Source organism: Gopherus flavomarginatus, chromosome 5 (genome assembly GCF_025201925.1).
Source record: "Gopherus flavomarginatus isolate rGopFla2 chromosome 5, rGopFla2.mat.asm, whole genome shotgun sequence".
NCBI classification, from domain to species: domain Eukaryota; kingdom Metazoa; phylum Chordata; order Testudines; family Testudinidae; genus Gopherus; species Gopherus flavomarginatus.
This window is the reverse complement of record NC_066621.1, coordinates 20,062,585-20,083,556: the sequence shown is the minus strand read 5'-3', so window position 1 is coordinate 20,083,556 and position 20,972 is coordinate 20,062,585. Positions and strand designations below refer to the sequence as shown.

The 20,972-nt window shown below is 53.1% G+C and overlaps 3 protein-coding genes across 3 annotated transcripts in view; 2 read left to right on the top strand and 1 right to left on the bottom strand.

Annotated features, from left to right (window-relative positions):
* LOC127052711 (uncharacterized) overlaps positions 1-20,972 on the top strand; it is a 136,998-nt gene that overhangs the window by 81,259 nt on the left and 34,767 nt on the right. The gene's annotated exons all lie outside the window — the stretch shown is intronic.
* CLPS (colipase) lies at positions 4,228-7,024 on the top strand. The gene is made up of 3 exons (XM_050956615.1): positions 4,228-4,323; positions 5,703-5,825; positions 6,893-7,024. Exons 1-3 carry the CDS (start codon positions 4,228-4,230, stop codon positions 7,022-7,024), a joined length of 351 nt encoding a protein of 116 aa, XP_050812572.1.
* Positions 9,840-15,858, bottom strand: ARMC12 (armadillo repeat containing 12). The gene is made up of 6 exons (XM_050956612.1): positions 15,720-15,858; positions 13,388-13,536; positions 12,106-12,240; positions 11,661-11,834; positions 10,949-11,020; positions 9,840-10,178 (listed from the first exon to the last, which is right to left on the bottom strand). Exons 1-6 carry the CDS (start codon positions 15,856-15,858, stop codon positions 9,840-9,842), a joined length of 1,008 nt encoding a protein of 335 aa, XP_050812569.1.

Genomic DNA, 20,972 nt, shown 5'->3' with positions numbered 1-20,972 from the left:
TACTTTTAGTAAAAGTCACGGACAGTAAACAAAAATTCACAGCCCTTGACCTGTCCATGACTTTTCCTATATACCACTAACTAAAACTTGGAGGGGGGGCATAGGTGCTCTGGGGGTGCTTTCCGGGGGTGCTGCAGGTGCTAGAGGGGGTGGCCTGGGAACCCCGCTGGTGCTGGGAGGGAGATGGACAGCAGTGCACAGCCCGGGACCCCTGTGGGGATGGGGATGGGGGAGGAGGGCAACGGCAGCATGCAGCCTGGGACCCCTGATGATGATGGGGGGAGGGTTGGCAGAGTTGGCAGGCTCCCTATCTGGCTCTGACCAGCATGTCCCTGCAGCTCCTAGTGGGAGGGAATGCCAGGGGGCTCCACGCACTGCTCCCACCACAAGTACCTGCTATGCAGCTTTCATTGGCTGGGAACCGCAGCCAATGGGAGCTGCCAGTGTGGCGCCTGCAGGCAGGGACAGTGTGCTGAGCCCCTGGCCCCTCCGCCTAGCTGCAGGGACATGCTGGCCACTTCTGGGGAGCCCCAGCTCCCAAGGTAAGCACTGCCCCAAACCCCTGCCCCAGCCCTGAGTCCCCTCCCACAACCAAACTGCTGCTGTTGCTGTCCCAGGGGCTGCCCAGTCACAGGGCATATTTCAGGGGCATGTAACTCCTTTGAGAGTGAGGGGTATAAATACTAATAACATCATATGTGCAGTGGCAGTTCCCCAGTTAATATCTAAAGAAGTCTGTGACCCTGTAGGACGGGGTCTCGGGGTAGTTAACGCCCTGCTATGAGGGATTTTTGCGGGACTTTTGGACCAGAGGGCCTCAGGATAGCCAAAACCTTGCTCTGGGGGACATTTGACAGACCAAGTACTTGAGAAGAGAAGAAAAGAGAAGAGGTCTTCATCGAGGACTGGTAGCTATGCCTGCTTTGTTTGCAGTCAGGCTACTGTGTAGGGCCAGTGTTGTAGGGCCTGAGGGTTTATGCTTGGGGAATTGCTTATTAAGAAGACATATTGTATAATCTTTTACTGCTTGTGTGAGTCTTTTTCAAATAAATTGCTGTGCATTAAGCAAATTGTATCTGAATTTTCACTGCCCAGCTGTGGGCCATTAAAGATCTGTTTCAATGGCCAGGACAATAAAAAGAGGGGCTGGAGAAACTCACCTGCTGCTGACCATCTGTTACTGCTCAGGATGGCTAATAAAAAGCCTGCAAACTGAAAGGGTAGCAAACAATTTAATCATTGTTAAAAGTGGATGGAGTGTAACAAGTAAGAAACCTGCCCGTTCCCAGAGCTGGCTTCCTTTTCTCATCACGTCAACCTGAGTCTCTGAAATGTTTTTTAAAGCAAATATATCCAAGAACAGGTGCTGTTTGCCAGATCCTTGTCGAGGCTCAATGCTGCCAAGTGTTTATCAGTAACGCTGTGGAGCTCTAGCAGACACTTTTCAAGAGTGCAAGGTACAACTGGACTGGCTGAGGAGAGAAGGTGGGCTGGATGTTTACAGGTTTTTGTCACAGTGCTCTGGGTAATTTATATTCAGATGCTACTAAATAGTTCTAATTAGACTATTTGCTCATTTCAGTGGAACGCCCACTCTTTTAGATGCATCTGGCTATACTGGAGAACTAAGTTTCCTAGCCCTCTTGTGGCACACTGTTTGGCACTGAAGAGGTTAAGTGGACTAGATTTACTGATACAGGTTTGCAAAGCAGCAGAATCAACTCTCATTTTGTTATCGTATCTTATCGTATCCCTTTAAAATGAGGTAATAAGGGAGAGAGGATTGTCCGGTACTTAGATCATGGGACCGAGCACCTGGAGTTCTGGATTCTATTCCCGGCTTGGCCAACAAAGTCACCTTGTACAAGTCACTTTAGCTCTTTTGTGACTTGGCATCCTCTTCTGTAAAATGGGGGGACAGTGCTTCCCTAACTCCCTGACCTGAATTCACGACTGGTGGTAAAGCGTGCTAAGGTCCTTGGAAGAGAGGTGCGATATAATTGCAGAGCAAAATAGAGTTGTCACAGAGTTCCCAGGTGATGCTTTGGAACTGCTCCCCACAAAGCTAGTCAGGACTTTGGGGAGCCTCCTCTCCCTTGGAGCAGACTGTCTTCAGGGCAAGAAGTTCACACGGCTTCACCTTCCTGGGTCTGACCTTGGAGCATTCAGCATATGCCTTTCAGTGCGCTTCCCACAGCGAGTCCGGCCAGGCGAGGTCCTGGGGAAGCCACAAGGTCCTGCACACACCCCCACTTTGCAGTCAGATGTGACTCTTAGCCAGCCAGTAAAACAGAGGTTTATTAGATGACAGAAACACAGTCTAAAACAGAGCTTGTAGGGACAGAGAATGGGACCCCTCAGCTGGGTCCATTTTGGGGCCCAGAGAGCCAGACAACCCCGTCTGCACTCACTCCCCATCCCCAGCCAGCTCCCAGCTGAAACCCCCTCCAGCCCCTCCTTCTCTGCTGAGTTCCTTTCCTGGGCCAGGAAGTCACCTGACCTCTTTTTCTCCCACACCTTTAGCATCTCCTTGCAGGGGGGAAGGGCCTAGGCCATAAGTTATCAGGAGACAGAGTGGCAGCCAGAAACTGAGGCACCCACACAATATTCAGAGGAAACATTAAGAACAGTCCCACTTTGTCACAAGAGTGAATGCAGCAAAACTGCTCAGACAGTCTTATAAGTCTCAGAGATCTTTACAAATATTAATTAAGCCTAAGCAACTGGCCCAAGGTGACTCAGTGAGTCCAGGAATACAACCCACAAGCAATGACTCCCAGTGGTATAACCACTAGGCAGCATTCCTACCTTGCAGAAGAGGACTCATTGGATAGGAATTGTACCCTCTGATGTGAAATTGTCTCTTTTCTGGTGAAACCTTTGGGTTCCATTTGTATTAGCACATGAGGGCCCTTTTCCTATTTCTTCAGGCTATTGAGCAAGCATGGCTTGATCACTCGTGTGTATATTCTGCTTAGCTCGCTTGGCTTCTTTCTCATGCCAGTGAATATGGAAGTGGAAGTTTGGAAAATGTAATGCTCCCTGTGGAATGACCTAAAGCATGAAAATATATGGAGGTGGGCCCTGTTCTGAACTCTGGATCCAAGTTCCATATATCCATCACGGGCTGGACCAAAGTCATGACTCCCCGAAAGCTTGGGCTTTGGAGATCTTGGGTGCCAATCCTGGAAAATCTGATCTCCTATTTCCATGGAGTAGATTTCATTTCTTGATATCTCTGTTAAAAAAACCAAAACAGCTGTACAAAGATCTGTTTGATGGAGATACGACCAGCTTCTGATTCTGTTCACGAAAGATTTTCTGTTTGTCATAGGAAAAAATTGCCAAATTTCCCTCAAATAGTCTGATATTTGCGTCATGGCCAGAGTGGAAGGTCCTTGCTCAAATTCAGACAAAAATAATTACAATGGCGAGTTTAACTAAGACAAGGCAACTTAATTCCCTAGGAAAATCTTTCTCTTAATTCCCTTTGTTCATAGACAAAAATGTGTTTTCATGGGGCAACTCCCTGTCTGCACTGATGGTTCTGGTTCAGTGCCATGATTTTCATTGGCTCTCTGCATTCACAGCTCCCAGACACAGCAGTGCTGGCTCATCAGAACCTAACAAGGTGAAATCATTGCCCGCTTTGTGCTTTCAATAAGCTCGCTGACATCGCCTGTGAGGTACACGCAGGTGCACTAAATAATCTTCAGAGCCTTTGAGAATGATCAGAAAGACCCCAGAACAAACCAGGTGCTTCTTAGCTGGTACAGGAATCTTGAGGAGGAGATAACAGCAGAGAAATGCTCTGATCCTGCACTCCTCACTCGGGCAAAACTCCCATTAACTTTAGTGAGTATTGTACCCAAACAAGGAGTTCAGGGACAGGCTCTAAGTCCTTGTACAGTATAAGGAGGCTTTACCAAGTTGGGGCGGTGAACTACACAGGCATATTCGGGTTGAGATTGCCTGTGTAAGGACTGCAGGACCGGGGCCTTTCTTTGTTACTCTTGATTCTTCTCTTCTATTTCCACCTTCAATATTTCAGAACATGAAAGAATTCGTGGGCTGGTGTGGCCTTATCAGCAGAGAGAGGTGTGCTTATGTGATTGGGAGAGGTCTGGTGACGTGAGGGCAGATCTGCTTTATAGCCCTGGCACGCTGCTGCGCAGCTGTTCCTGCCCTGAAAGCCCCAGACAGGTTCTTTGGCTGCCCTCAGGCCAGATGGCAAGCGCCCTGCTCCTGCTGCTGCTGCTCTCCCTCGCGTCAGCCTCACCAACTAGGCCTCATCCTCACCAACTAGGCCTCATCTTCAATTTGGTAAGAGGAGGCTGGGAAATGCGGAGTTTGCCTGGGCCTGATCCCATGTGCACTCCAGGGAGGGAAAGTCTCTTGGAGCGGTGGGGAACTAGCTGCCCTGTGGATGTGCAGGCTGGGGCTCAGAATATCCCGCTGCTTCCTTTCGGTGTTCAGTCGGATTCCTTGGGAATTTCCTGTGCTGGAGGAGAGAGGTTTTTCAAAGGCATCTGTTGCAGCTTAGTACTTCATTTCAATTGATTTCCTTCATTCTAATGACTTTATGGGCGTTTCTGTGGCCCATCCCCATGCTCGTATTGGAATGACTTACAACCCCGGATGGATTCATTCTAACTACCCCACTCCCCATGGGGCAGGGAATTATCATTCTCCCCATTTTATGGATGGGGAAACCAAGGCACAGAGCGATTAATGGACTGCTTTGCAGCTGTGTTAAGCAATCCCATCTCCCACTGAAACCAAGGGGAGGGGAAGGAGTTGAGCATCTCTGAAAATCAGACCATTGCTAAGTGTCTTGGCCAGAAAGGAAGCTTATGGCAGAGCCAAAATGGAGGTTTCTGGTGTGCCGGTCCAGGGCTTTAGCCATATGGCAATTGCCACACATTGCCTTAACCACACGCCAATTCATTGGGATTGGGACATAAAAGATGATGGAGCCAGTCAGAATGTGTAACTCGAACCAAGCCCTGGAAACCACAGCCAGGACCTTCATGAGATTCAGGGTGAAGAGGGGGAAACGTCAGAGTCTCAGACTAGGACACTGGAGCTGGGACACGCAGCCTTTTGGGCACATCCCATGCCCATTCTGGGCAGATTTCGTGTGTGTGGAACTGTGCACAATGGACTCACTTTTGGGGGTGGAGTCTGCTATTCTTACTCATGATTTATTCAGGGCAAACTACTGCACACCTCCTTGGCAGTCTCACTTGAGTCAGGACTGAAGAAAAACTTCAGGATTTAGCCGACAGTGAATTGGATGAAATAAAACTTCATTTAGACATGTGTGTGTGTGTATGTGCGTGCGTGCGTGTGTGTGTGCATGCGTGTACAAGCGCCAGCACCATATGTGACTGGCCACCTCAGACAAGGTCCACTCGGTGTGTACGTGCCTATAAATACACGCTCCGCACTGAGATATAAGAAACCACCCAGAGCAATTTTTTTTCACAGAATCATTTCATTCCAAGTGGGACTAATATTCTCCACCAGCAGAGACTCACCACAGCAGAATTAGCTTGAGGCAGGGCCCAGAGTGCAGGTGACAAAGGGCAGCTGCAAGGTGTGGCTCCCCATCTGTGATAGGAAGAGGCACAGGGAGACGGACCATAGCTCTGGGGCCCTTGGGAATCCATGCATTGGCTCTCACTGTGCGTTTCTTCCAGAATAATGGGAACCTGTGTCTGCAAAGTGCTCAGTGCAAGAGCAGCTGTTGCCACAGGACTGGCTCGTTAAGCCTGGCTCGTTGTGCGTACCGAGCAGCCGAGAATCAGGAGTGTTCCCCCAAGGTACGTGGCATGCTAATTCTTGCTCATGCTCCCACAGATGTGCCTTGTCCTTCCTCCTTAAGCAGCCGGTAAAGCAGCTTAGATCCTGATGTGCAGGCAGCTGATAGAGACCCACATTTGCAGTAACAAGTATGAGGAAAGGAAAAGCTCCAGCAGCTTGGGGATCCCAGTCCGAACACTTGAACCTTTGTGGTCCCTTTTCTGTGACCTGCCAATAGTCCCTAGTGCCCTTCCTCCTTTGCCACCCCCTCGAAAGATCTTGGGTGCCCTCAACACCTTCCATGCAGTCAGGGCTGGATTTTCAAGGCAGGTCTCCCACTCTGGGGACATCTTTTCTCCAGGGTAGCCCCTCTAGTAACAGCTGCTTTCTGAAGGCAGGCTGCATGGCTCCTTTGCCCTCTTGGCAGGCACTTACCTGGTCATAAAGCCCAGCAGCCCCTCTGCGGGGCCTTCCTAATGCCCCAATCAAAGACTGGGCAATTCTGAGGCTTCCCATTTAGCTGCCTCTGGCAGTGGTGTCCTAGCCCCAGGTGTGGCTGATGATTTGTTTCCAGACTGTGCTGTACAGTTGCACAGGAAGGCCCGATCCCTGCCCAGAGAGCTTAGGCTGGATGGACAAAGAGTACGGGACAGGGCAATACCACCTCCGGGTCAATACAGAGAGGCAACAGCGGGCTTAGAACGTGGGACCCTCACAGCTAAAATCACGACACTTGGCTGCTTGAGCTAAAGGACCATCTTTCCTACCTGGAACTCTTATATGGACCAGCCAGTAGAGGGTGACAAAGACCCACACTGCATGAGGGGTGTTACTACACACCGTCTCACCCCACTGGCCCCTCCCCTCACTTTTAGGAGCTGGCTGGTTGCTTGCAGGCATCATGACGGAGGTGGGATTTGAATGCAGGGAGGGCTTTGTGGAGCTGCTCAGGAAGGGTGTCCCACAGCAGAGAGCTGGTTGTAGAAGAAGCAGACTGGTTTGCTGAGGCCTTTCTGATAGACCAGAAGAGGCGCTGGGCACGCTGCAATGTGCCATACTATTACCCAGACCTTTGTGTCCCCTGCAGAGCATCTATGGGGTTTACTACAAGTGTCCCTGTGAGAATGGTTTAACCTGCAAGGCCAATAAGACCATCGCGGGATCCATCACCAACACCAACTACGGCATCTGCCAGGATCCTGGGAGCTCGTCCAAGTAAAAGTGGAGTAACAGCATAGGAAATGTTCCCACACACGTGCCCCACAGCCATCCCCCCCTTCCCACACATGCACCCCACAGCTGTTCCCCCTTCCCATGCACATGCCCCACAGCCGTCACCCGTTCTCACTTATGCGCCCCTCCTCTCCACCATATCTACTGTATACACCAGGCACCTCTTCCCATGCTCCTTTCCCCACACCTCTTGCTCCACCACATACAGATACCTGCCTCGTTACATACTTATCCCCATACTTGCTTCCACCCACCCACACACTGATCCCTTCTGCTGTCACCAACACCTGCACCCGTCCCTCCACACTGACCCACACCACACGCACACGCACCTACACTCAGTTCTGCTGGAGTAATGCACATGGATCTTGAATGATATTTGATTATCGGGTGTCCCTCTGTGCTTGGTCTAACAATTCAGAACACCCTTCCTGTGTATGTGGGGGAAACAAGAAAGCATCAGTTCAATACCCTCCAAGAGCCATTCTTGTCTCTCCTCCACCCCCAAAAATAACTACCTGCCTCTATCGCATGCTGTATCTTCAGCTGACACTTTGCAAAAGGGGCTGCAGTCCCCTTCCTGGTGCCCCCTCCTGAATCCCGTTCTTCGTAAGCCATGCTGCCCTCACCTAGCCTTAGCCCTGACTTCCCACTGATAACCTCATTGTCTCTCTTTCTGCAATAACTGACTGGCTTCTCCATGGTGCTGCAGCAATTTTTGTGCCCATCCATTTACCCTAACTTCATCCAGCTGGGGAGTGGGGGGCCGGGGGGAGGAAGGAGTTCTTGTTGGACTTTCTAGTAAAACTTTTCTTCTCCTGGGGTAACGTGAGATCAGGCGTCGTTCCCCACCTCCTTCAGTTAATGCAGAGGTAGCAAGGCCAGGACCTGTTCCAGGGACCAAGTTCCAGGGAGCAAGAGGTCTGTAGCAGGTGGGAAGGGAGAGGCTGGGTGGGAGGTAGGGTAGATGGGACTTCAGACCAACTCAAAGAAGGCTCATGCCTTGAGCAGAACAAGGTTGGAGAAGGATTTCCTCTCTCTGGGTGAAATCCACCCCTGCACGTTGGGTATTTCAGGTGCTGCAAAAGCCCTGGTCCAGGGTGAATTTTTCTCCTAGACTGATGTTTACTCAGTATTAGCGCTGGGCATATAACTGCAATCAGTACTGTAGCTGGTTAACTCAGCCAGTCATTCTCCCTGTGGACTATGCAGGGCAGATTGCAATTTCCTCAGATTGAGTCCACCACTGAAATCATTCAACTAGCAGCTTTCTTTGCTCTCCAGCCAGACCTCATCTCCCAGGATGCACCGTGGCCATGCAACTCCCACAATGAACTACCTCTCCTCCCCTTGAGGAGATCAGGATGCATTGTGGAAGACTAAGTCCAATCAGGGAGACTCGTCTACAGAGGTGAATGGGAGCATGAGGCACCCAAACTACAATTCCCATGAGACACCACAGCAGCCTTTCAGAATCGAACCATTTTGGTTTTCAGCCAAAATATTTCAGACTTTGATTTTTATTTCTCTCCAAAAGCCAAATTTTTCATCAGGGAAAACCCCCATTTTCTGACGAGCTCTATTCACACCATTGCCTAAGTGGTGTTACCAGAGAGCTCTATGTATGTGTATATAATCCGTAATTATGTGTAAATACTTAACAGATAAGGTGCCAAGAGTGGGCAGAGTTCCTGGGTTTTGTCTACCCCTAGGCTGCCAGTTACAGCCCTGCATGTGATCATCTTTGCCCTTCCTGATGCATCAGTGGCACTTATCATTGGCTAGCTAGGTCCAAGCCTAGCAGCCAGGACAGAGGGATGCAGCCCAGAGCCAGGACCGGCTATCCATGTACTTGAAAGAGAAGCAAATTCTGCAGGAGACCTCTGCCCCTCAGGCCTCTTCCTTTGGCAGGGAATAGGAGAAAGGGTCCAGGAGGCAGCTGGCCCCAGGCCAATTAGAGTTTTGCTGGTGGAGCCTACCACCTTGCATTTGCCACAGGAGCTGTGGGGCAGGCAGCATGGCATGTGGGCATAACAGCTTCCCCCCAGTCTGCCTTGCTCAGCATTCACCCCATACTAAGCCCTGACCATGACTCCGCTTTGAGCCTAAGCCCCGCTTCCGTCCATGCACCAATCAGTCTGACCTGGCTCAGCCAGCATGCAGGCCTCGGCGCCTAGAACCCAGCTAGGGGGTGGGTCAGAGCCCAAGTCTCACCATGCCCCTTCTGCAGTGTGGACGCAGTTTGAGCCACAGACCTGAGTCAGAAGGTCTGCGTGGCACAGTATGGCCACATTGGCAAAGCTGCAAGACCCAGATCCGACAATGACCTGTCCGGTTTTAAAAGGCAATGTGGATGCTCAAGTGTGGGCTTGGAAACATCATATCCCAAGCTCAGATCCCACCACTCTGGGCATAGATGCATTGTCTGCCCTGACAGTTTGCCCTGATTCCAGTCATCTTGTCAAAGTTTATACTTACCTGGTTTCAAGCAGGGGTGAAGCCCCCGGTGCGAATAGCAGCTCTGCACTGCAGGATTGCAGCGACGGCTGGAATCAGGGCAAATCCCCAGCCTAACTAAGGCCTGAATTTAGTTACCAAGGAAGCGGGCAGGGGATGTTTCCCAGGGGCTGCAGTGCTGTGCTAGGAGCCAGGCTCCTGTGAGATCCCCAATGACACTGGATTCTTCCTGGGGAAAGACAGAGACAGATAGCAACTGCCCCTCACTCCTGAGCTCTTTTATTAGCCTCTGGTGATTCTTCTAGTCTGATCTGGCTCTACCCCCATCCCTGCCGCGAGCCAGCTCAGGGGTTGTCATCCTCATCGAAGTAGGAGCAGTCGATGCGCTGCCTGCTGAATTTGGCCTCCTCCTCCTTGCAGAGCTGGAGGCTCAGGATAACCTTGCAGGCCTGGATCTGCACCTCCTCCTCCGGGTGGATGATAAGGGAGAGCAGACGGTCGGCCAGGTGGGAGTCCTCTCCGAAGAGCGCCTCATGGAGGGACAGCTCGTTGTACTCCCAGTGCACCGACTGGTACTGCGGGGTCAGGCGCCCCTCACTCAGCTTCTCCATGAACACCAACACCTCATAGAGCAGGTTGCCGGGCAGTGAGGCGTGGAAGAGGTTCAGGAAGTCGGGGTGCACCTGGGGGCCCACAGAAGGTACTGCCATGGGCTGACCTCATCTGTGCCCCCCCATACATGCTTCCCCCCCATGGCTCTGCCAGGTGGGAATATGGGAGGGAGGGTGGAAGATCCCCCCAAAGGCAATGCACAGGGTCCCAAGGATCTGGGGGGATTCTGATCTAGCCAGGGCCGTAGATTTCTGCTCATCCTTGCCAGCCTCGAAAGAAGAAGCAACAGCAGCAGTTTCTCTGTGCTTGAACCAAATCCCTGAGCCCTGCCCAATGAGTTTGGAGTGTTCTCAGGCTCTGGCTTTCTGCCCCGGCTGGGCCTGAAACGCTTTGAGATCAGCTTTTCAGGGGATCTCAGACCCACCCATCTCTTGAGAAGGATGGGGCAGGAAAATTAAGGCGGTGTCTATGAACCTCAGCAGTTCAGTTCCAGGGTCTGGAGCAGAGAGTGAGGGAGAGCTGGCACGCAAGGGGGGGTGAGGGCAGGGGGGGAAAGCACTTTGCTGCCCCGCCCCACATTAATGCCTCGCATTAACGCTTCCAAGGGTATTCAGTCTGGCGCACAGTCCCAGAGGGGAAACATCAGCCTGGGCAGCTGAAGTTTGGCAAAGTCATAAGCAACTGGGTCTTATAAGGGGAAAATGCCAGGCACAGCCTGTGCCACCTACAATAGAGGACTCCAGATGGCCCCAGCCTTGCCTCCTCTGTGTTCCCTGCTCCCATCTCCCCTGGGCCCAGCTCTTCAAGACACTCCCAGCCTTGCTAGCAGGCTGGCCCTTACCTGGCAGTTCATGATGTCATACAGAAGGTCTTCTTTCTGGGCCAGGTTACTCAGCAGCTTGAGCACCTGCACCTAAGGAAACAGGGCAGGGCATCTGAGCACGACTCAGGGAGGGGAATTCCATGCCGGGCCCCGTCACTGCTGAAGCAAAGGTCAGTGTCCAGCAGGAGCCGCTGAAGGGAATGAGGTGGGAGAACTCACAGCTGCTCACTCCAGCCCCAGCCTCTCCCAGGAGAGGACACCGTAGAACATGGGCCTAGGATCAATGGCTGTGGGGGAGCTCCCAGCTACTCCAGTCCCAGGCATACCCAGCAGGGGGCACTGTAGGGAATGGGGCAGGAGCACTGGCTGCAGGAGATCAAGACCAGCCTAGTGGTCTGAGCTCAGGATTGGGAGCCCATGTGACCTGCATTCCAAGCTGAGCTGGGACAGGCACACACGGTGTGGGTTTAGACAAGTCCCAGTTTCCCATCTGTAAATCTGATCTGAGGGGTGAGGCGAGTTAGTGCTTGTAAAGCCCGTGGAGGACCAGTCCTGTCTACTGCCTGTCTACTGGCAGTGTGGCAGAGTCACCAACGGCTCTCTTAGGGAACTGCTCGAGGGCAGGGTGCAGAAGGAGCTCACACTGACTCCTGTCCCAGACAGGGACTCCCCATCCATCATGGTGCAGGAGCTCCTGGCTGGAGGAGAAGGAATGCCCCCATTTCTGTACCTGGGTCAAAGTGCTCCCCGTCTGCAGAATCTCCATCAAGGAAGGTATCATCCGTCTCAGGAGCGGGTGGGTGTGATCCGGCAAGGGCAAGCCATTCAGCAGTCTCAGGCCAGCAATATGCAGCTCTGTGTCCCAAATGGTGGTGACCAGCTCCAGGATCTTGGGCACAAACTCCTGCATGGAAAGACAGAGTGGCCCCGTGGCTGGTCACCTGACTCCAAAGGCCTGGGGCAAGTGCAGCCCCCTAGCCAAGCCCTCCAAGGGTGCCTGCTACTGGACTTTGTGCAGCTCTAAAGAAGGACCCCCACATGTTTCCTTCAGAGAGAAAGATCAGCACAGGCAGAGATCCAATACAGCCGACCCCAGAGGCAAAGGGCTGAGTGGTAACATTGAAGCCAAAGGAGTCCAGACATATTGAGTGAGAGGCAGAGAGGGGAGCAAATACCTGGATTTTAATTTTAAACTTCCGGATACCAGCAAACGCCTTGAGGGCATTTAACGCCTGGATTTTGATGCCTTTATCTTTGTCATCCAAGGCTGAGGCGACCTCTCTGATGTCCTCATAGGTACAGGCTGAGGCCTGGAGAAGTAAGACACAGACATGAGTAGAGTTGAATTAAAACACATGCAAGGGCATTTCATTATTTGTGCCCCTAAATGTAGGTACTGTGGGGCTGGGAGCCATATAAGTACCTGGGGGTGTGGGGAGAGAGCCAACAGAGCTTCCTTTCCAATCAGTCTGCCAATGGGGTGACTAGGCAGTGAGCTGCTGAGCCCAGGCAGAGCCCCACCAAGCCCAGGGCTGAAGCCCTGGTACTGTCTTTTAAAGCCGGCCATGTTCCAGCCAGGGGACCAGCCCTGCCATGTGAGGGCCACCGTTTACAGGGGTGAGGGACAAGAATAGGATTAACTCTGCCCCCGTGTCTGTTCCATACCATCTCTCCCACTGAACCACACCAGCAAGGACCCAGAGGCCCCCCTGCAGTGCGCAAGAGGGATGTCCCATGTCTACTGCCCTCCCGGGGCACTTGGTCTATTTAATTTTGTACAACAGATCTAGCAACCATTTGTGCCCAGCCCCACTAGTTTGTCCCATTCCCCTCTGCTCTGCCTTGGGGCTCGCGTTACGTTAAGAGGCCTGCGCCACCCGGTCTGCCGCTCCACCTCAACCTGCTGTCTGTGGCCTGCTGTGGGGAGTGAGGTGTCTGAAGGCGCCCTGGGCTATTCTCTGAGCTGGGCCAGTGCAGCCACTGGGAATAGTTAAGAGGCTCTGTACATGCACAGATGCAAGGTCGTTGAAGCTGAGGGAATTCTGAGCACAGACCAGGGGGCACTGGTTTCCAACAGGGTGCTCCCAGAGTTAGAGAAACGACGTGATAAGAAACTGGTCTCGCTCTGTTAATAAACATGAGAGCCAAATCCTCAGCCCCTTCAAACTCACACAGTCCAGAGCCAGGCTTTACAGCCTGGGCCCATCTCTCATTAAACAGCATCTCTGCCTGCTCAGCCCCATCAGGGCGAGATTCTTTGGCACCATGGAACTGCAAGCAGAGTCCCCTAAAAACTCATTGAGCCTGTAATGCCAGCTGAGGTCAGAGCCTGGCTCGGGAGTTGCACCCTGGTCCTTCTTTCTACCTTCCACCCCGACCCAGAATCTCTCTTCCCCCAGCACTCAGCAAGTTTGGAAGAATCTCTGATTGAAAGGACCGGCCTGCCTTTGCTCTCACCTCTGACTCCAGCAGGTAAACGCAGCGGGTGATGCTGTGTAATATCATGCTCTTGGCATAATCGTCCTGCTTCTGGTTCAGGGAAACCAGGAGCCTCCGCAGCTCTCCGGAATCTTTCACACCAATATTCCCAGGCTCTATAGCGAGTCCTAGGAACAATCACCCAGCAATAAGTCACTAGTGCGGAGGGGAGGGCATGACACAGGGAGCAGAGTTCACCCCCTGGAAGCTGGTGTGAAGCCACCCAGCCTGCAAGCTGAGCTCAAAGAGGACAGCAGCCAGGGGAGGCTTTTAATACCATAAGGCAGTGTTGCGTAGTGACTGAAGCACTGGCTGAGGACTCAGGAGACCTGCATTCTATTCCCAGTTCTGCTGCTGGGTGACCCGGGGCAAGTCATTTTGTTGCACTGTGCCTCAGTTTCCCCATCTGTAAAATGGGGATAATGATACCGTCCTCCTTTGTAAAGCACTGTGAGATCTACTGAGGAGGGTGTTATTATTCTGAGACAGAGAAATTTCCTTGCTCAGCTCTTGGGCCATGTGTGACAAAGCCCAAGCCCAGACAAGGCCAAGGGGTCTGGTTGGCCAGAAGCTTTGCCATGGTTCATGGACCTTTCAGGCAACCTCAGCTGAGTTCCACATGCACTCCCCTCACTCCCCAGGATTTAGCATCTCTCCCAATCTGTGCAATATGCTGTGCTCCCAGCTGAGTTTTGCTCTGAGTTTTCAGGCTGGTCTCTGGGGGTGCAAAGACCACACAGGCCAGACCCAATAAACCAAAGGTTCATTGACTTCAAACAAACTGAAACTGAAGCATCCCACAGGCTGTGGGTCCAGCAGGGCAGAGAGGGCAAGCAGGCGTCCCTGTTCACCTGAGCCATCCCTATCTCCCATCCCTTTCAACAGGAATGGGGATTTTGTCCCTTTTCCACCTAGCCCCTGAGCAGTCTGATCATCTAATGGGGAAAGGAAGGATTCCAGGAGAAAGCCACATGCACAGGGCACCAGGCTGGCATGTAGAAGGGGGTGAGGGGAGTTTATGCCATGAGTTTAAGGCAAACAATCCAGCCGTTCAGAACAGTACTCAGCCATGTGTCCCATTGGGGAGCTTGACCCAGGGCCCTGATCCAGTTCTCCCTCCCAGCTCTCCAAAGTGAGACTCTGTGCCCACCAGCTCTCCGTGAGTGAGGCTGTTCTAACCTGCTGCGGCACTAGAGGTATCCCTGCTTTGATGGGTCGGAGGGTGCACCGGTGGATGGGAGGCGGACAGCAGTGGCTCACCATGGCCCAGCGCAGAGGTTTAGCATTACAGCAGGGAGGGGAGAGCCTAACGCAGCAGCCAGCAAAGCCTGGAAAGCCGGCGCTGGCACTGGTACCGGCACTGCCTCTGTGAGGGGATGAGACAAAGATCCTCCTACAAACCCTCAGGGACCTGCAGTTTGGGAATAGCCACATGCTGCAGGTTTGTCGGATAGTCTAGAGGGGCAGCTTGGCATCAGGCCATGGGATCACGCTGGCAAAACTCCAGCGAGGCTGCCATAGACGGGCAATCCTGTACCAGCCACTTAGGTTACCTGGGAGAGGGGTCCCCCTGCTGGCAGTGAGGGAATGACACTTTCAGGGAGGGGAGGGAGTGAGATGGGCTTTGACCTTTAACGAGGCCTCACTCAAAATTAGGGCAATAAACAAACCAACCAAGCAAAATAACCCAGTGCTATTTAGAATCACGACAATAACAACACAGAGGTGACAGAACAAATGTTCCGCAGCCCGGACTGTTCTAATCAACACTCCCACGGCACGTACCTTCAGTAAACACGTTGACTGTACATAATCGTGATGCTATCTGACCCTTTAAAACTTCCATTCGCCCTCCTGACGCTAGCAAGCTAATGCTAAGGGCCTTCGGCTCCCCTGATGAAGGGGGCAAGTATCATTACAAGAGAGGTGCCTGGGCTGCAAAGTTAGCTCTGGATCCAAACTCCTCAGAGGTCGTTTGAGTCCAGGATTTTGGCTTGGACTCATCTCCAAAAGATGGGGAAACTGAGGCAACAGAGAGGTGAAGTAACTTGCCCAAGGTCAGCCAGCTGCAGAGTGGGATTAGAACATGGGGGCACCTGTTTGCTCAAGTTTCCCTGGAGTCCACACCAGCAAGCACTACATGAGGATCACAGGGTATCAGTGACAGGAGTAACTCGTCCTTGAGGGCCTGATCCCTTCTGCTAGCCCACTGGGCCGAGCCCTCCCACCAGGGCAAGCTGCTGTCCATGGCGCCTGTGAACGGCGCTGCACCAAGATCTCCTGGAAGCAGGCGGCTGCTCCCACTACTCACTGGCTATGCTGACAGGCTCCAGGCTGAAGGGGGGGCTGTTCAGTCCTGCTCGGATGGTCTTGTAGAGCAGGTAGATGGCTCCAGCTCCCGTGGCCACGCTGAGCATGTTTTTACGGGTGCACATCTCTAAGTACTCCATCTTCTTGCCTCGCTGCCTGGTGGCTTCTGAGGGAAACACCAAGAACCTGCTGGGGGGTGGAGGAGGCTGTGCTCTAGAACCAGAACTCCTAAGGGCCCAGAACAGTGGCTTCAGATAGGCCCTCAGCTGGAAATACTCAGCTGCTCATCACATGGTTTGTGATGTCACCAGAGTCCATCATGGCATCTGTGGCACATCTGCCCCTGGTGTGTTTCCTACTGGCAGGGGGATGGGGTGGGAGGAAGGACTCCTGGGTTCTGTTTCTAGCTCAGACTGTGTCAGCTTGGGCAAATCCCTTCCCCTCATCTGTGAAATGGGGACAATGATACTCCTTTTCCCTGATAAAGTGCTTTGAGATCCATGCATGACAACCGCTGGGAAAGGGCCAGTGCAGGACAGTACAATGACTAGGAATTGGCCAAGTCTAGTTTTAATGTCTGAACCAATAGGGCTCCCATCCCTTTCTCTGGGAGACTATTCCACCGTTCTCACCATCAGGAAGTTTTCTGATGTCAGTCTTGATGGTCCCTTGCCTCAGTTGGTCCCTTCACTCCTAGAGACACCTCCCTTTACCAGGATTAAACTATTCCTTTTCTCTCTGATGTTTGAACCCTTCATCTGTTTGGAGCAGGAAGGGGCTCTCACCTCAGCCACCCCAGATCCAAACACCTGCAGGCTCTGGGGAAGTTCAGATCCACAGCAGGGTCAGGATCCAAATTCTGCAGCTATCAACTTTCTCTGTCATGAGTCTAACTGGCCCCTGGATCCAGCTGTGGATCTGAACCCTGGTCGCTGAGTGGTGGACTGTTCTCATGTTCCCCCTCCCTTCCCACCTCAGTCATGGGCGGGGTGATGGAGAACTCGGCCCGCGAGATTGAAACCTTGCACTGTTTGCTGGGGATGCAGCCGCTGGGGGTTGTTTGTTTGCAAGTGGTGGTGGGGGGGAAGGGGTTGCTGTTCTGGGGTGGGAGTCAGTCACCAGTGTCTTTTAAAGCATATGGTGCTCTGGACCCTGTGTTACTGTATAGCAGCCCTGACAGGATGCCAGAAGTGCTTGGAGGCAGGAGGAGAAGGCAGACTGTTCTTTCTGGAGAGCCTGGGGGGCCAAGGTGGGTGTGATCTATGAAAGGGGGGCAGTGTTGCCTAGAGCGTAGAGCACTGGACTGGGACTCAGGAGAGCTGGGTTCTATTCCTGACTCTGTCACTGGCCCATTGCAACATGTTGTGCCTCAGTTTTCCTAGCTGTAAAATGGGATAGTGCTACTGCCCACCTTTGTAGAGTGTTTTGAGATCTGCAGATGAAAAGCACCATATTGCAGCAAGGTATTAGTGCAGTCACTGGAAGCCAGCACCTGTGTGAAGAGAGTGTGTCTCTGCTACTGCCCCAGCTCCATCTTTCTAAATGGGATGCGGGGGTTGGGAGCGTCCAGGATGTGTTCCTTGAACCCAAGGGCCCCAGCCAGCTCTTGCTGCTGGATCCCTTGAGGCAGATCCAGCATACGCCATTGGAGGGCAGCAAAGTCCTGGAGATGGCCAGAGGGTTTCCACCAGCCAGCCTCTGAGGGATCCTCTGAGGCAAAGGCACCATTTGCACAGGGTGGTGGACCGAGTGGGTGGGCTGGAGGGAGACTCCCTCTGAGTAACCTGCCTGCTGCACAGAAGGCTGTAGCACATCCAAACTCTCCCACCAAACCCGCATCTTACTGCAGATGCTCCAAGTGTTTCCAAACGCTCTCCCCACCCCTGCCCCCATCCTCACCCCGAGGCTTCCCAGAAACAGGAAGGTGCCACCTGGAATGGTGCTGGGCCACTCCACCTGCCCCAGCATGGCCCGGGGGTGCTGTGCTCCCTCAAGGTTACATCCATGTCTTGACCCCTGGCTGCTCTGTGCCACAACAGTGGTCTGGGTGTTAATCTCAGTGCCCTGAGCAAACCCCAGCTTGGGCCATGCTTGGCTTCTCCAGGTTCTCCCCAGAACTGGGGTCAGGATTCTTCACTTCCTGTCTCAAACTGTTCAGGAAGGTGGTAGTGCCCAGTCAAACGGCCGTCCTGTCCTACTTCAGAGGTGGCTGCATTTCAGTGGCGGGGGGACATGAGCTGGTGTATTTGGTCTGTCCCTTGGTCCCCTGGCACCCCGCTGCCAGCTGGAATGTGAACGGCTCAGCTGTGTGTCACAGGCCCTGTTCTGCAAACTCTAGTGGGGATTCTCCTGTGGCTGCAGCAGCTGGGGGCTCAACCCTGCAGAGCATGAGAGTGGGGGGCAGGAGAGTATGTGGGAATGGGGCACTGAGAGATCTGGCCCAGAGCCAAAAACAACAGGATTTTCCAGCTCGGACCTATATTTACTGGTGAGGCTGCAGCTTTATTTTGGCAGCTTCTGCTGTGGTAAATATTGGTTTAAACCAAAAACTAGCCGCCTGAATCCAGGAGCTTTAACAAACGCAGGAAGGGGCCCTGGTGAGTGAGGTGCTGGGGAGTTCTCGGAGCAGGGGGCACCCTGGGGGGGCAGGCACACAGGCATCAAGGAGGGCAGAGCGGGATACTAGGGCAGGGACCCAGGCGAGTCACACCGAGCATGCAGGGGGCCTGGGTATCCAGCCTGGCCCACGGGAGCATCGCTGGAGCTTTTGCAGAAATGGATGCGCTAGGCTTTGGGCATGAGAAGCAGCAGCTGATGGGGCAGGGGCAGGAGATCAGCTGATCAAGCAGAGGGCCTCTTTTCTCAGCTCTACTCCGCTAGCAAAGTAGGGGCAGGCACAAAGCAGTGGGGTGAGGAGCAGGGCCCATGTGTGGTGGGTGGGGGCTGAGGGACAGGAGCTGCCTGAGGGAGACTTAAGTCCATGGGGTTGGCATTTAGTTCTGAGCCTGGCAGGGGCACAGTCTCTTCTCAATTGCAGGAGCAGGTCCAGCTCTCCTGGCAGTTCTGTCTCCTGCATGTGTGAGCCTCCCTGTGTCTGAGGAATGGAGCTGTGACTTGTAGGCCATGGTTGTGGAGGACGGCGAGCTCTCCGGTATCGAGGGCCAGTCCCAGGCAGCGCTTTGCCAGTCAGGACAGAGACTTGGCCCCGTCCCGTGGGAGGCAGCACAGGGAGCAGAGCAGCAGGGTGGTGTGCTTGCGGTGACCTGTGTTACTAGGCAGATGGACGTTCTATACCAGCTGGAGCTTTCTCAGGGCGATGACTTCATCCCTAGGTGTCACGAGTTGCCGTAATGACGCCTGGAGGCTCCCAGCGATGTGACTCTGCTAGGATGAGGCATGCCCACACACATACACCCCATCCATGCCTGCCCAGTCATATCCGTGTGCACCCAGCCCCCAGCCCCGCCCCGCCCACCCGTGGGCACCAACACGCCTGGCTCCAAGGCAGGACCCTGGTTCCAGGGCAACTGCAGCCTGAGGGCATGGCAGCGGTCGGGGACACCCACAGGCTGCCTTTCCCCAGCCTGCCCACTCAGCCCTACCATCAGTGAGCTGTTTATGCTTCTGAAAACAGACACACACACACGCACACATGCAGAGGCCTCGCACTCCCTTCCGCTGAGTGGCTCCCTAAAGACTTTTTGCTCTGTCTCTCTGTCTTCCTTCCCCTCCCCCTCGCCAGGCTGTTTTTAATGCCGAGGGTACAGGATGTTCTGTTCTCTCTCTCACTCTCTCTCGCCCCCCCCCTTTCCTGTTGGGCTTGTGGCCTTCACCTTTTTTAACTCTTTAAGGAGAGGGGCTGTGCCTGCCCTCCCCAAGTTGAAGGGCTGATGGCTCCGGCAGCCCACAGCAAACTCCCACTGCCAGCCAGAGGCTGTTTGCTTTGATGGGGGGAGAGGGGGCGGCCTGGGCAGTAGGCAGCATGGGGTTTATTAGGTGATCGAGGAGGGTATTTCTTCCCCCTCTCCGTGGTGTAAATTCCCTCCCTGTTGCCCAGCGCCTGTGCTTCCTAAGCTCCAAGGCTTGGATGGGCAGGGCAAGAGGAGGGGACGGCCTGGCCGGGTGGAGACAGGGACGTCGAGAACTAGCTTCAGCCTGGGAAAATCCCTGCTGGAGCCAGGCGCGCCTTTTCCCCAGACAGGGTCTCTCGGCCCCGGGATTTATATGCTGGATTCGTCTCCAGATGTCGATCAGGAGAGGCTGTGGGCTGCTCAGCCCCTCTGAAAATCTGGCCTGTGTCTAAAGCTGGGCAGCCAGACGCTGAGCCAGATGCTTTTGGAAAAAACTTTGGCCTAAGTGGTCTGGCCAAGGTCACACAGAAAGTCAATGCTCCTCCTCCTGTGTTCTCTCCATCCCCACGACCCCGCTGTCTTTGCAGTAGACAGCACTGGTCAGATCAGCTCTTCTGTTTTCCCAAAATCTATAGATTGTGCTTGATTCTCCCTGCTATTCATCTTGGTATAAATCAGGAGTAACTCCACCGGGCCTGATTCCCCCTTCACTCACCTGGTGTAAAATCAGGAGTAACTCCACTGAAGTAGATGGGGAAAAAACACCATTGTTTACATTGGGATAAAGCAAGTGGGAGTGAGTGGTGAACTGGGCCCATTGACTTCGTAATGCATGTGTGGCCTGGGTACCACTAACTTCCACTTGTTCCAAACACACCCTGCTTTCAGAATTACTAATGTCCCTCACAGATTCATAGACTTCAAGGCCAGGAGGGACCACTGTGATCCTCCAGTCTGACCGCCTGAATAACACAGACCATGGGACTTGGCTCTATTAATTCTTGCTTCCAGTCCAATAGCAGTGGTTGAACTAGAGCAGATCTTTGAGGAAAAGTATCTGATTACTATAATGTGGGTGCACAACCGGTTGAAAGACCGTACTCCGAGAGTCGTTATCAATGGTTTGCTGCCAAGTTGGGGTCCCACAGGGATCTGTCCTGAATCTGGTACTATTCAATATTTTCATTAATGACTTGGAGAATGTAGTGAAGAGGATGCTTATAAAATTTGCGGATGACACCACGCTGCGAGGGGTTGCAAGGTTTAAAATTCAAAATGACCTTGACAAATTGGAGAATTGGTCTGAATCCAACAGGATGACATTTAGTAAAGACAAGTGCAAAGTACTTCACTTAGGAAGGCAACATCAAATGTACAGCTATATAGTGGGGAATAACTCACTA

Coding starts and splice junctions, on each gene's coding strand:
- ARMC12 (XM_050956612.1), bottom strand. CDS start 15,858: ATGGAGTACTTAGAGATGTGCACCCGTAAAAACATGCTCAGCGTGGCC. Junction 12,241..13,387: donor TTTACCTGCTGGAGTCAGAG/GTGAGAGCAAAG, acceptor TTACTTCTCCAG/GCCTCAGCCTGTACCTATGA. Junction 11,835..12,105: donor AGTTTAAAATTAAAATCCAG/GTATTTGCTCCC, acceptor CTTTCCATGCAG/GAGTTTGTGCCCAAGATCCT.
- CLPS (XM_050956615.1), top strand. CDS start 4,228: ATGGCAAGCGCCCTGCTCCTGCTGCTGCTGCTCTCCCTCGCGTCAGCC. Junction 4,324..5,702: donor TAGGCCTCATCTTCAATTTG/GTAAGAGGAGGC, acceptor CGTTTCTTCCAG/AATAATGGGAACCTGTGTCT. Junction 5,826..6,892: donor ATCAGGAGTGTTCCCCCAAG/GTACGTGGCATG, acceptor TGTCCCCTGCAG/AGCATCTATGGGGTTTACTA.